We start from the raw sequence: 15,508 nt of genomic DNA, 5'->3' as shown, positions 1-15,508 counted from the left end.
TTTGGCACAGAAGCCCAAAAAGGTTAGCCACCACTGGTACAGGGTTTTCTGCTTGTGCAGGGGGCTGGACTAGAAGACTCCCCAGGTCCCTTCCAACTGTTATTCTGTCATAGTTTATCTTGGATGTTTTAAATACAACACAATTGCTTAGCTACATGTAATACACTGAACTATAAGGCATAGAAGGAACACTGTGGTATTTGGGATCCCAGACTTCCAGGAAACTGCATCTTGGACATTTGCCTCTCTCTGAACTTAACATCGGGGATTTTGCATATTGTATTGCTGCATCCCAATTGGTTTTGGATCAATAACTGTGGCTTGCTGAATTAGAGCTACAGTCCGATGCAAGGTGTCATTTAACTCTGAAGCCATGGTAAAAATCCCCTGGATTTGCTGCATATCTGTGACAGTCCCTCCCACTTACCACAGCGAGGGCCCTCCAAGTCAAGGATGATGGGAGCTGCAGTCTTCTTTGCCCTCAGGAAGGTACAGGTCAAGAAGGGGCCAGCCTCCAGGCCAGGGGTCAGCCCTAGCCATGTCGCATCTGGTGCCAGGTGGTCTGATGCACATGGGGTGGGGGGAGCCGAGCTCAAAGGGGAGAAGGAAAAATTGATTGGGTAAGCAAAGTTGGGAGAGGGAGGTTGCCATGGCAACCATTTGGAAGAGCAGATGCCCTAGGGACTGATAAAGAGATGAACTTGTGACCAAAGACAAGAGAAAGGGATTGTTGCCGTAGCAACAAAAAGCAAAGAAGAAAAAGGATGGAGACACAGTTGCCAAGGAGATGGAAGCTATTGCCAAGGTAGCAGAAAGGTTCAGCAATGTTCTGCCATAGCAACAAGGGGGGGGGGGAGATGCCTTTTCCCCTAGCAACTCACATCTCCTGCCGTAGCAACAGGGAGAGCAAGCAATATAATTGGAGCAGATGGGATTAAAGCAGGCTTGGCCAAAGGAGCCTGAAAATGTACTAACCCATGAAAACTAACCTTCCTTTCACCCCCAAAAATGAAAAATGCATGAAGCTTTTACGCACCTAGAATAAACAAAAAAACCAAAAACAAACAAGGCTACATGGTAGCCGAAGAGGAAATGCTTGATAAGCAAAACACAGCAAAAAGCTGGGATGCCTAGACTTTCATCCGTCTTTCTGCTCATGATCTATTAAGGACTTCTCTGATACAAAAATGAGTTTATTAATATTGCCCATCTCCCTCCATGATCGATTCCACTGTCTGGCTGCTCTTCTAGTTAAACAAGCCAGCCAACCCCTCGGCCACCTTCACTGCCTCCTGAGATTCTGCATCTGCAATTTCCTGGCCTGCGAGGCCCAGAAGAGGCCTCTCTCAGAGGACAATTATCTCTTCCCAATGCTTAACACGTCTGCCTTCCCAGTATGCTTGCTGGGGAATTCTGGGAGTTGAAGTCCAGAAGTCTTTAAGTTGGCAACTTTGGAGAGCCCTGCTCTAAAGGATTTGCATTTGGGAACTCTTTGGAATTCTCACTGGATTTCTTTGAGCTGCTTCTGATGTCCCAAAATGCATTTTAAAAGCGTGGTTTTTAGAACTGGACACAATATTTGAGGTAAGATATGACCAATATTCAAAAAAGGGGGAAATAATTATTTTCAGTGATTTGGAAGTATGATACTGTTGAAGCAACCTAAAATTGCATTTACCCTTTTTGCCTGCTGCTGCCTCCTACTTAGGTGACAATTAGGGACTGTTAGAAGGACATTTTTATTACAATGTTACGAAGCTAGATGAAATCCCATCTTGTACCTCAACATTTGACTTCTGTTCTTGATTTAACTCTGTTTAAAAAGAAAAAAACTTACTTTAGCCTGTTTGTCTGTAGCCTCTGAAGGGCTCCTTGATTTTTTCCCTCTGTCTAAGCCATTTGCAAACATAGCCAATTTTTGTGTCATTTGCAATATTAATAAACTCATTTTTGTATCAGAGAAGTCCTTAATAGATTGTGGGAATGCTACAAGTACAATATATTTTGATTTCAGAAAAAACATTTGTTAAAAAGATGCAACTGCACTGACATGCAGATTAGGAAGCTACCGTAGTTACCTGTGAGCATGAATACGAGGGAAATTACCCAGCTAGGTTGCAAGTTGTGCTAGCTCACAATTGGTTCCTCAGGAAAGTATTAAATCAAGTGCTACCAGGATCGGTCCTGGATCCTCTGCTATGTTTTTTATTATTTTTATCAGATGAAAAGGTAAGAAAAATACTTATCAAATATGGAGATGATGCATTCAAAGGAATCAGTGTCCCATAGACGTGTTTTGGTCACTCTCAACCCTTGTTCTGCTCTTCCTAGTTGCAAGTAGCCCACCTGCCCTCTTGTTGGGGAAGAGAGCTTGTGTCTTTGCCTTAGGTGGTCAAATGTTGTGTGAAAAGAATCCGAATTCAATTCTGTAGACGTACCTATCTACACACATGCACATATAGAGGTAGTCCTTAACTTACGACCTTTCTTTTAATGACCATCTAAAGTTACCACATTACTGAAATGACTTACAATTAGTCCTCACTCTTAATGACCATCAGAGATTCTCCAGGGTCACATGATCAAAATTCAACCTCTTACCATACAGCTTGTATTTACAATCATTGCAATGTCGAAGGATCAAGTGATCACCATTTGCAACTTTCCCAGGCGGCTTCCAACAAGCAGTGAGGAAGCCAGACTGGCATAATGACCCTGTGATTTGTTTAACAATCAGCAAAAATGGTTGTAAAATCAGGCATGACTCATTTAACAACTGCATTAGTTAGCAACCCAAGTTCTGGTCACAACAGATTAACAGAGCTGGAAGGGTTCTTGTAGGTCCCAAGCAGGAGACCCTACCCCATTCCTGACAGAGGGCAGCCCAGTCTCTCCTTGAAAGCTTCCAGGGATGAAGCCCCCACAACTTCTGAAGGCAACTTCTCTTCCGTGGGTTGATTGTTCTCACTCCTTATTTCCAGGTTGAATCTCTCAGTTTCCATCCATTATTCTTGTCTAGCCTCTGTGTGCCTTGGAGAATAGTTTGACCCCTTCCTTCTCTCTGGGACAGCCCCTCAAGTATTGGAAGACTGCTGTCTTGTCTCCCCTGGTCCTTCTCTTCACTGGACTAGCTGTGCCTACTTCTTGTAACCATTCTTCATGTTTCATCCTCCAGTCCCCTAATCATCCTGGTTGCTCTTTGCACTTTTTCTAGAGTCACAACATCTTTTTCATAGTGGTTAAAGATTACCTGTACAGAGAATGTATCTAATGGGGTGCTTAACCCAACAAGTTAACTTGATCAGTTTTCAGGCTTTGCACAATACATTGGTTTATGCTGCCCTCAAAGCAGCTGTCCTCATGCTACAAATGAACTTTTTCCTCCCAACAGTGAAAATTATTAAAACTAAGTTGGGAGGCTGTGCAGTGCAGCAAATAAATCCGTAACTGACCAGGATAAGCATGTCACATGAGTACAGAGCAAGGGCTAGGTGGGATAGAATCACGGAAGACCTGTGCCTGGGGAAGATTGGCATTTTGCTTTCTCTGGGCAGTGGCTTCGTGGCGGATCACACTGGAGGCGTAGAAATTCCCAGGTTAAGCTGGAGGAAGGTCCTGTGGCTGCATTTCCTTACCTGGCGTAAGTCCTAAGGCGTTCCCACTGAATCTCTGTTCTGGGGCCCGATTGTGGATCAGGAGACCAAAGATTCTCATTGCCAACTGGAACTTTCATGCCGCTGCCTGAAGCATTTCTGCAGTTGCCAAGTTTCCTTTATTATGCAGAAAGAACAGAGCAAGCCACTGCAAGGTGAGCATCTCCAAATAAAAGCTTACACTTTGTGGGGGGGAGGTTTATAGACATGCCCCTTCTAAAGCAGACCAAAAGCACTCTGGGGCATCATTGTGTAGAATGGATGGTGGAGTTTTTGCCTTATAGCTGCAATTGTCATTTATTGTTATTTTAATCCTTGGAAGACTATACGAGCTGCATCAGACCATCTGTGAATGTCACTGTAGAGGTAGGACTGAGTTTTGGGCCTATTTTGGGAACCCTTTATGGTGAAGGCTTAGCACATCTATGTTAGTTTCTTCATGCAAATTGGAAAAATCAAATGGTTTATAAACTATTTGCAGCAGCGTGCCTGGGGCAGAGATGGCTCCCAATGACATGGGCAGGCAGGGGGGCTGCTCATCCGTTGTTCTGGAACCAGGGAGCAGCCACAAACCTGTGTTGCAGGCACTTCTCCACCCACAGCAATCAGAAAATGCAGCCGTGCAAAGGAGCCCCCCCCCCACCCGCTGAGCATGTTGGCCTTCTAAGAACGGTGGTATTTGGAGAGGTTGAGGTTCAGCATCATGCCTGTTATTTGTACCTGGGCAAAGCAGAGCGCCAGTCCTCTAAAGGTAAAATCAGGAGGGGGCCTGGTAGCCCCACTTTAGTCAAAATGAATATTTTAATTAAAGGCAGAAGCCTTCAGTTCACTTTAGTTACTAATCTGATTTTTGGTCACCACACTGACACACACACACTCCTCTTACAATGTTACAATATTGAGTAGCTGAATAAACCTGTTAGCCAGAAATAAGATGGAAATCCATTGGGAGGCATAATGCGCAAGACATTTGAGGCCTGGTTCATACAACATGCTATACTAAGCTAAAATCTGTTGCTAATTTGATTCATTTTGCACTGAAACTAGTTAACATGTTTTGTCTTTTAGAGACGTGTGAAAACAGAATTGCACTGTTAACATGAGTTTAATATGTTGTGTGAATCCAGAGCATTTGTGTAACTGCTAGCATTTCACATCCATGCCACAAGTGAAAGAGGCCTCACCCCCCCAGGGATTTCATGCTTCTTTCCACATCCTGTACCAATGGGGGGGGGGCTAACCAGGAGCTCCCGTCCTTGTCATCTGGCTGGACTGATAAAACCTCTTGAATCAAACATTTGAATTACCTTTAAATTTTGATGCAAATCCAGTTCTAGTGTTGGGGAAACCAGCTCGTCCTCTTCCTCTTGCATCTGTCAAGACGGAGTACAAGCTGTTGGCCTCTCATTCAGAGCAAGCAAAATCCTGAAGCACTTGGTTGGAATAAGAATGCAGCTCTGGATTTTTTTGGACATGAAAATGCCCCCAAATAAGCCCTTATCCTACAAAGAGCCAACTTTGCTGCATTACCCCCAAGGTTGCCACTCTCAAATTAGAATACGTCTCCATTTGCAGGGGGTGGAATGGGGTGGCAATCATGACAATGCCCCAAATTAGCCAGACGCTGCCCACAAGTGTCCGGGCACTTCAGGAGCTCAAAGGACGATGCTGAACAATTCAAGGTGGCCAGTCTTGAGGACTTTCCCTTGCAGCACCAGTGTGCTTTCTGCTTAGTTTCAGCTGGATTCAACCCAGCAGAAGCCTCCCCACCCCCAGGTAAGAATCTGCCCCCCCCCCCAAGAGAAGAAGACACCATGTAGGTTTGACCTTTTGCCATTAATTTATTTCAGAAATGTGAGGTAACAAAGTGCTAAGTCTGAACCACGCAGCCTGGAAGCTTGGACGGGGCTGGCTGACGAAGGTCCCAGCTGCTGCTGCTGCCTGGTGGATCTTGGGCCAGCAAGGGGGCCCATCACTCCCGAGATGGGGGAGAATGGGTGGGGCATGCATGAGGAGGAAGCAGCCACACTCCAGGCAAGCTTGGCCAAAGCAGGGGGAAGACGCTGCTCAGCCCCTTGCCCGTTAGCTAAGGCTGCCATCCTAACCTGGAACCCATTAATAAACAGGAGTCCTTGGCAGCAGATCAAGCTGGCAGTCCTGCACATCTCGCCAGCAAGGATCCTCGGGTGGCTCTTTCACTGAAGAAGAAGAAGAAGAAGAAGAACAGGAAAAAGAAGAAGAAGAGGAAGAAGAAGAAGAGGAGGAGGAAGAAGGAGGAGGAGGAGGAAGAGGAAGAAAAAAAAAAAGAAGAAAAAGAAAGGGAGCCAGTGCAGAGGTCTTGTGTAGAAGGAGTTTCCAAAAGGATGAGGCCAGGAGTCTCCCAACTTGACAACTTCTGAACTTCAATTCCCAGAATTCCTCATGGCTGGATGAGGAATTCTGAGAGTTGAAGCCAGAAGACTTAAAGTCTGGAGACCCCCACTTGAAACCTCCCTCTCTCCCAGCAGGTTTCGTGCAGCACACGGAGTTATAGCCCAGGGAAGGCAAGCTTTCCTCCACCCGCCATGCCCTTTCGCAAGACTTGCCAGCCTCCCCATTCACCAAGCCGCTCTCGATGCTTCTGCAAGCCAGGACTCGCACCTCGCCTGCTTTGCTGCCCTGAAGGTCTGCCCCACAGACGGGCTTTCCTGCTCTACCTGGGAAAGAAACCCCATCTTGGAGCCAGCCTGAAAGTGCAGGGCCGGCTCAGCTTCCCACCAGACAGGCCCCTGGGACATCTGCTATTGGCGCTTGCAAGCTGGAACCAGCCTCTTCCCTGCGAGAAGAATTTCCAGTCATCCCAGTTTTTGGAAAGCAGCCTGTTCCCAAGGGAGCCCATTTGAATCACTCCCTAGCAAGCCGTGGGGGTGGCCCACCACCCTGACTGCAGGCGGTATATTTGGGTAGAGAAACGAGGGAGGGAGGGCAGGGGAAAGAGCAAGCATTTTACAAAAACAGGGGAAAAAATGTAAAAAGTACAAAAATACAGCATATATCTTTAAAAAGCAGTCCGGTACAAAGAATGAGGCCGTCACTACTTCAGATTCATTAGGATATACAAACACCAAGATAAGCCCTGGTTTGTCATTAAATGGAAAAAGAATGAGGTAAATCAAATTCAAGGTGATTGCAGTGCTGTTCTAGGGATGCAGTCAAGTGGGGTGGTTTTTTTTAAGCCTCCCCCCATGTGAGCTGGAGAAACTCTGGAGAGACAGGTGGTGTCCATGGCCGAAGTGCCTTTTGCACCAAACCCTTGGCATGGATTTCCTCCCGCAGGGGTTGCCCTCCCCTGGAATAAGGCCTGGAGGGGGCGCTCTTTGCTGCCTCTCCAGCCCCGACTCCAGAGCTGTAAAATAACCCTTTGCACAAAGGACCCGTCCACAAATTGTTGGAGGAACAGAAAAAGCCAATTCTAACCACGTCTTGGTCTGGCAGCAAGGAGACGAGACCGAGAATTTGACCCCCATCACATTATGAAAAAGCAACGAATGGCCGAAAGACCCACCCTCTTCAGGAGCTTCATGAATGACAAATGCACCATGGACTCCTGACCTCCACTGAGAAATGCTGCTTGAAACACCCCCTGGTTGCGATGAGGGTCTTGTCTAGTGTGTCCCCCGGTCCCTCTGGAGAAGCCGCAATCTGGGTCCAGCTGGGCCCACCAAGAAGGGCCAGGTGGCTGTGGGGCTTGGCCATAATCCAAGGTTGTGCAGCAAAAGCCACATTTTGGCAGCTGAAGCCCCCTCCCTCTCCTGGAAGGAGGAACAGAAATCAGATGCAAGCAGCAGAATAAGGACAAGCCCTGTATGAGGTGCAGTGGCAGTGCATGATGGGATTGACAGTCCATGAGGAATCTGCAACCCAAAACCAACTCAAAAGTACCGATCCAACGGAAAACCCGGGTGGCCTGGCCTGCTACTGCGTGGCCTGCAGGTGTGAAATCTGTTTCTGGAGCTGGAGCTGGTGCAGTTTCAGCAGCTTCTTCTCAGCCACCATTTGCTGCTCGGCGCTGAGAAGCAGCTGCAGGTACTCGGAGGCTTTGCTCAGGACCACCACTTTGGGGGTTTTGGGGCGAGAGGCGAGACCGGGCACCTGGTCCCTCAGTGCCAGGAAACGTGAGCGAAGGTCGTTCCGCCGCTTGCGCTCCAAGTAGTTGTGGTTTCTCCTCTTGGTCACATCCTCACTGTCTGAGCCAGGAGCACTGCCAGTCTTGGGGAGGGAAGGCACAGGAGGGAAGCGCCCCAGCCCCTGCCCGGGCGGCTGTGGCTCATCGTCCCTGGCATCAGGACTGACCTTCTCCAGAGGCCCCTCGACGGAGCGAGCCTCAGGTGGGGAGCGGGCAGCGTAGTTGTGCTGCTGTTGATGGATGGCAATGTGGAAATGCTTTGTGCAGGGGTCCAGGGGGTTGCCCCGCACTGTGATGGTGACCGGCTTCCGTGTCCTCGAAGCCTGCCTCTTCTCAACGGTCACCACGTCGATTTCTTCTCCTTCTGCAAACAAAGAAAAGAGGGAGGAATCAACGGGTATCAAGGTCCATTTCTGTGATTCAGGCAGTGGCAAACAACCAGTTAACTGAACTGAACAGAGCGGGCAACTGTAGCGTAGGGATCAAATTGAATGGACAGCACTTCACTTAAGCCCAGAAACAGCTCTAGGCTGGGTTTAAGCTGTGCTGTGGTTTGCTTGGTTTTGGTTTGCATATTATGCAAATCCAGCTAATTGTGATTTTCAACAAACCACAGCGAACAAAACAACAAAACGTGCCTCAACTTGTGTAAACCAGGGGTTCCTGTAGAAGTAGGTGAGCGCTTGTGGCCTCTTTCTTCAGAAAAGGTGGGTGTGAGCATCCCAAACTGCAAAGTGGCTTGATCCAACTCCAAGGCTGGATTCGGTTTTCCCATCAGATGCCTTGTAAAGCCAACCTTGGCCCTGCCAGAATAGGTTCTTCTCCAACAGATGCCAAAGGCAGGAGCCCGTCAAAGCCCGTTCATTCATCTCTCTCCGTGGGGATGACCTCACCTGCCTCCAGGCTGAAGGTTGTAAGACTGAGCCCTCGCTCAAGCTGCTCCCCTCTGCTTCAGCCCAGGGCCCAGAATCAGGAAAAGTGGGGCTCTTGGTTCTTGGGCCTGGACTTCCCCCTACGCCTTGCCCTCTTCCTTCCTCAGAGGCCCTAACAGTCAAGGATTATGTGGCAATTTTCCCAAGGAAAGATCCACTTGAGGGACCTTCTGCCATCCTCTTGTCACAATGGAGAGTCCCTGCCTGCTCCTGACCGAGGATAGTCGAGGGTATTACCAAATTCTGGAATGGCAGGAGACGCATCTCCAAACTCAAATACCTGGAACACTGAATGTGTTTTCCTCCTGACCTCCTGCGCCGCTCCTCGAGTAGGAAATACCATGCCCCCTTTGGGTCATGTTTGGGCATTTGGATCCCTTCCCTTTTTCATCAGATGTTATCAGTCTGCTGTTGGGGACTATTATGGTTTTGTTGCCATACTTAAGTAACCAAATGCAGCACAATAACCAAGTAAAACTCCTTAAAGCAGCAAACTTACACATCTATAACATAAGTGTCAAAAGATCAGAGACATTAAAGCTAAACTCTAAAATCTGACCAAGTGGGCACCTCCAGGCTGTCCCCATTAATTGCTTCTCAGCCTCAAGAGTGACCAAGGCAATGGAGCCGCGTTATTCTGAAGACAAAAGTACCCACTTGGCCTCCTGTCCTGTCCAACTCAGACCTGTCAGACTCCAGCAATCTGACCTGCACCACAGCAACCTCCTGAGGATTGGGAGGAGGGCATTTGTGCCCTCCAAATTCAGTCTGTTTAGAACGGCAGCCAAACAAGGCACGTTGTCTGGTACTCTGGAGGGGAAGAAATCTCTACCGCAGGGACAACAACAACAACAGAACAAGTCCCAATTATATCTGGTTGGGAAGCAGGACTGGAGTAAACTTTCTTGATTAAATCCACCTCCCATCTTTGCCCTGTTCTTCCATAGCTCATTGGAATTGTAAATGAAGCACAGACCTGGGGCGAGGAAGGGGGGGCGCAGGAGGAGAGGAGCTGGCTTTTGTCCCTTTGACGTGCCACTTCTCAGAAGCCATCAATCTATAGAGCCCTTCCCCACCTCCAGAGGCACAAAAAGGGACACCGTACCTCCTAGCCAGCAGCTCACCAAAAGAGAGAGAGGGAGGAGTTGAGAAACTTCAAAAGAGACGCCTCTTTCTACTTCTTCATACAAACTGGCTGGGCTCTCTTGAAAGAGGGGCAGCCTTTTCCAGGGAAGGCTGCCGCCTGTCTAAACTGGCCTCTCTCTAAATTCCACCCTCTGGTTCAGCTTTTCTCTTCTTTGCTGAGGGCTCCAAGAAGAAACAGCCAGAGGAGCCCAGGAGCAGAAGATCTTTAACGTCAAAGATAAAATAACAGATTGGGAGGGACCTTAAAGATCTTTTAGTCTAACCTGCTGCACTAGCAGCAGACTCCATTTCAGACAAGTGGCTGTGCAGTCTCTTCTTAAAAGTCTCCAGTAATGAAGTTCCCACAACTTCTGAAGGCAAAAGCAGTTTCACTGGTTAATTGTTCTGTCAGGAAATTCCTCCTTATGTCCAGGTTGAATCTCTCCTTATCCAGTTTCCATCCATTGCTCCTTGTCTGGCCTTCAAGGTGCCTTGCAAAATAGTTTGACCCCTTCCTCTCTGTGGCAGCCCCTCAAATACTGGAAGTCTGCTCTCCTGGTCCTTCTCTTCCCTAGACTAGCCAGGCCCAGTTCCTGTAACCATTCATCGTATTTTTTAGTCTCCAGTCCTCTAATCATCCTGGTTGCTCTTCTCTGCACTTTTTCTAGAGTCTCAACATCTTTTTTATAGTGTGGTGATCAAAACTGGATGCAGTACTCTAGGTGTAGTCTTACTAAGGCTTTATAAAGATGGTTGGATGCACCATATTTCTCACTCTCAGGACCCGAATGCAGTGCTCATGGGTTACATGTTAGACAACAATAATGGCAAGATCGTCTTGCCATGTGTTTTATTCAAATTCAAAGAGATCTATAGAGATCTGGGGGCTCCATGTCACAACAGTACTGAAGAGTAAGCAAGCAGAGTTGTGGGGGGGGGGGCTGGAAAGGGAGTCTGGGGGAATGCTCTCCCCGTCCTCTACAGAGCCCCCACCTGCACTTAACAAAATTATAAATGGATCACTACTTTTGGAGAGTAGTATTTTACTGTGTGCACTTTGGTTCTGAAAACAGCATAAAACTCCTAAAGTAAAAGATATGAATACCATTATGAATTCCCACTTCTGTTTCTACCACTTGCTTTACATTTTGAAGCTGTCCTTTTAAGCTTCCTTTTTCACAATCTGACTTTTTCCTAGGATTAATATTGTTTAAAGAGCCAGTGTGGTCCAGTGCTTATTAAAGCTTCAGGCTACAAACAGGGAGGCCCTGTTGGCACAAAGCCAGCTGGGTGACCTTGGGCCAGGCACTTTCTCTCAGCCCTAAGGAGGAGGCAATGACAAGCACTTGTGAAATCTTGCCAAGAAAACTGCAGGATTCCTAGAAGCAAATCTCCAGGAGTCAAGGAAGACATACACACACACACACAAAAGAGCCTGACCATTGGTTCCAGGATGCAACAAACTGATGGATCACATTCAGAAATGCCACCCCCTTCCTATCCCCATTGGCTTCTCCTCCAGCCACTCATTAAGCAGCCACACCTCCTCAAAATAACCCAAACATGAACATCTGTTGCTTTTTGTCCCTGGCTGAAAAGGGCATTTGTGGACAGAGCCCCCTTGTTGGTGGGGGTGAAGTCCATGTCAATACAAGATCATGAGTCAATCAATCAGTAACAGGTCCCACCTCTTTGCTAACCCGAGAAGCCTCTGCCAGACCTGCCAGGGTCCTCCTGCAATTAAACCTCACACCTGATCTGTTTCTTCAGCCTTGCAGGCTGAGTCACCAGGCATCACAGTTCACCTAGTGATTCAAGCCGAAGAGGGTCAACAAGGCTTGAAGCCTGGAAGTGGAGCGCAGTAGTAAAATTACAAGGAGCCTCCCCTTCCCAGTTCAGCTGCTCTTGCCCCCTCCTCACTTTGTCTGGACTCTCTTTTCACCAGAGGGCAGATTTCACCCTGGAATTAGTCTTTATGCTGGAAAACTTTTTCCAGAAATAGTAATTCTTCACTAGAATGAGTCCGTAAGAAAGCACCACTTCCGAGAGCATCTCTGCCATTGCTTATTTTACGGAACACTTGAGCCATCACTATCTACTTACACACACACACACACAAAAGGCTTTGCAAGCCAGGCGCACTCAAACTACTCGAATACCAAGGCAGTTGGGGAATATCAGTGCTGGAGTAGTAAGAAATGGGGGAGATCCCTCTTTGGGTCTCAGCCAGAGAATCAACCAGCAAAAAGGTGGAGCTGCGAATTGAGGACCTCACCTGCTGTGAATGCACCAAATGGGCTGAGCCAGGTGAAACTCAAATCCAGCACAAAAGGGATCAAACTGCCCTAATAGCAGCCGATTGGACCAGGCATAAGCAACCCGTGCAGCTTATTTGTTGAACAACCGTTTCCGGGCTCTGATGATACGCTGAGGACAGACAATATGCGAGCCGACCATTACTCTGCATACCTTCTCATGCCCTTCCATTTCCAATGGCCCATCTCCCCCACCCATCATGCTGCCTGTCTGGCCATGTTTGCCACTCTTCCCCTGAAGTCTCTGGGTCTCCTACTACATCAAAAAGTCCCCGCCCCCATGTTAAAAAGGCTGGCTCTCTGTCTCCCCCGCCCCCGAAGATTTCACTGAGAATTTAAAGGGGGGTGCTCAGTCATTGGAAGTCTCTGTTTTTCTTGAGATGGCTCCAGCACCAAGTGGGTTCCTTCTTACTGCCCTTCGGTGCAATTCTGAGCGTGAACTGTGTGCAGCCAAACTCCGGAACTTCAGGCATGGTTTGGCTGCCCCCCCCCCTTTCTTGATCCCCAAGAACATCGTGGCTTTCAGGTCATTTTAAACGCCAAGCTTCGAATGGGAGCGAAAGAGACGCGGCGGCTTTGGCTCTATTCACCAGCCCGCCAGGCTTTTGTGATGGCACCTGCAGTGGTCGGATGCGAGCAGCTTTGAGCTTTAGGATGCCGCCGCCGCCGCCATTCCAGGCCTTCCAAGAATGGATAGTTAGGAACTGGGTTTAGTTCCTAGGATCGCAGTGCAGCGGAGGCGCCCAGAAGCTTGAAGCGGCCACGTCCAGTTCCTCCGGGAAATGCCTCCTCCTACCGGGGACCCCGGGCAGCCCCCACCGTTCGTCCTGCAGGCCCCTCGGGCCGGCTTCACTCACCGGGCGGAACAGCCACGGCCTCACCTGCCCTGCCCGAGACTGACCCAGTCCCGACCACAGGCGGCTAAGCCAATCCTGGGGTTCGTCCGGGGACCCCGCCCTCCCTCCGCCAGGCAGCTTCCCTGGGAACCGGCCGAGGAGCCGGAACTGCCGGGGCAGCGGGAGAGAGAGGAGCCCGCAAGCAACCTTGGGAAGTTCGCGGGAGCAGCGAGAGAAGCCCGGAGGGGACACGGCAAAGTTCCCCGCGGAAGCCGAAATTCCCGGGGAGGCTCCAGGGCAGCGAGGGGTGAGCAACGGGGAGTTGGGGGCGACCCTCCAGCTCCTTCTCGGCTACAGGCCGGCCTTACCGGAGTCACTCTGGCTCTCGGAGCCGGACGAGACCGGGATCTTGGTGTCCGCCGCCGCCGCCGCCGCCGCCCCCCCGCTGCCGCCGGGCCAGGCGAAGACGGCGCCCGGAGCCACGCACTCGCCGTCCAGCCCGCCGAAGTCGTGCGCGGGCGCCAGGGCCGGCGGGGGCTTGGCCGCCAGCTTTTCGCCCCGGGCTTTCTCCAGCCGCTCGCGGGCCGAGGAGCCGCTCCACATGCAGTCGCGCAGCACGAAGGCGCTCAGGTTGCCCAGCAGGCCCGCGGCGGGCTCCGGGGCGCCGTCGGCATCCTCGGCCGGGCCGGGCAGGGGCGAGGCGGGCGGGCTGGGCAGCAGCTCGAACTTCTTCCAAATGTCCTCGCCCTGCGCCTCCCAGGGCTCGTAGAAGGAGGAGGGCGGCAGCGGCGAGTCCAGCTCCATGGCCGGTAGGCGCCGCCGGGGTCGCGCCCGCCGCTCTGGCTTCTCCCGGGCGGGCCCAGCGCCGCCGCCGGGCAGCTGCCGCGCGCCGCTCCGGGCCGCGCTAGAGCCTCGCAGCAGCCCGCCTGGCCCGGCGAGCGACGGAAGCGGCGCTGCCCAACCCCCGCCAGGAAGGAACCCCGCGGATCGGCGCGACCCAGCCGGGCTAAGCCGCATTGTTCGCAGCCTCCGCCGCTTATATGGGCCTCCCGCCTCCCTCCCGGACCGTCCCCGGGACGCAGCCAATGAGCAGCGCCGGATGGGCGAAGGGGGCGCGGACAGGCGTCGCCCTCACCTTCCCGCCAGGCTCGCCTCGCCCGCGGAGCCCCGCCGTCGCCCGCCCGGGAGGGAGGGAGGGAGGGAAGGAGGGGAACGGCGGCGTCGGTCGCTCCTCCGCGGGGCCCTCCCGTCCGCTCGGAGCCCCAGGCTCGGCCTCCCGCTCCCCCTCGGGTGCAGCCGATTGGCCAGCGGCTCAAAGCGCGGGGAAACCTGAAGCCGGGACGGAATGCTCGGCGCTCGACTTGAACGGCGCTTTTGTGCCCCGAAGGGACCCCTCGGATCTCGTCACGCAGCAGCAGATGACGGTTTGGGGGCCTCTTGGGGGGGGGGGAGTTGCCCCTCCCCCTCGCCCTCCCTAGCGCCTGGGAAGGGGGCCTGTCTCGGGCGCTGGGCCTTCTCAGCTGAACCCCCCTCCTCCTGCGGGTGCTGCCTTCAAAAGGCCTGAGGGACAGAGAGCCCCAAATGTCTGGGGGGGGGGGGTCCCGTCCTTCTACTCCCCCCCCCAATATGCCAGGAGTAATGCCAGGAGGGAGGAAGAGAAGGGAAGCAGCCCAGATAAGCGCCTAGGATTCTCCTTTGCAGATGCAGAGTCACACAGCAGCCCCGGAGGAGGCAGATTCTGGGTGGCCACAACTGAGGCAAAGGGAGCAATGCCCAGGGCTGATATGCACCTGTAGGACAGGAGTCCTCAACTTATAACCCTTTAGTGACAGTTCAAAGTCAAAACATCACTGGAAACAGTGACTCACCACGTTGTCGTCTCCCACGTAGCCCTTGCATCATCATCCCCATGGTCACGTGGTCAACATTTAGATACTTGGCCACTGACATAGAAGGGACTTTGGAGGTCATCCAGTCTGGTCCAACCAGAGAGCAGGAGAGTATGTCCCAAATATTAGCCGCTACCTAGGATTGAACTCACCACCTCCTGATTACGAGGTGAGAGCTCCACCTCTAGGCCAGCACACTGGACCATTCAGCATGGACTTCTATGAGGGTTGCAGTGTCACCTTTTGTGACCTTCTGACAGTCAGTGGGGAAGCCGGATTCACTGAACAACCATGTTACTACCTTAACAACTGGCAAGAAAGGTTGTAAAATGGGGCAAAACTCACTTAACAAATGTCTCGCTTAGCCACAGAAATTTTGGGCTCGACTGTGGTTGTAGGTGGAGGACTTTCTGCATTGTGTTCTATTTAAGCATTACGAGACCCACCTGTGCCAGGTTGCCTGCCGGAAGGACTGAGCACTGAGGCTGTCCTTCATGAGATCCCAGGGGGAGAGAGAAAATAATTGGCAATTGAATATAATTTGAACAATGTTTATTCATGGAGAATCCTACCTGAACAGGGAAATAAATGCA

At 50.9% G+C, this 15,508-nt stretch overlaps 1 protein-coding gene across 1 annotated transcript; it reads right to left on the bottom strand.

Annotated features, from left to right (window-relative positions):
• Positions 1 to 5,472: 5,472 nt before the first annotated feature.
• On the bottom strand, positions 5,473 to 14,033 carry MYCL (MYCL proto-oncogene, bHLH transcription factor). Its single transcript, XM_026673760.2, has 2 exons — positions 13,395 to 14,033; positions 5,473 to 8,182 (listed from the first exon to the last, which is right to left on the bottom strand). Exons 1-2 carry the CDS (start codon positions 13,828 to 13,830, stop codon positions 7,608 to 7,610), a joined length of 1,011 nt encoding a protein of 336 aa, XP_026529545.2. The 5' UTR covers positions 13,831 to 14,033; the 3' UTR covers positions 5,473 to 7,607.
• Positions 14,034 to 15,508: the final 1,475 nt, after the last annotated feature.

Source organism: Notechis scutatus, chromosome 8, assembly GCF_049901735.1.
Source record: "Notechis scutatus isolate UNSWTSFEM ecotype Mainland chromosome 8, rNotScu1.2, whole genome shotgun sequence".
NCBI classification, from domain to species: Eukaryota; Metazoa; Chordata; class Lepidosauria; order Squamata; family Elapidae; genus Notechis; species Notechis scutatus.
Note: the sequence above shows the minus strand (reverse complement) of the source record. Positions and strands in the feature narration are given on the sequence as shown.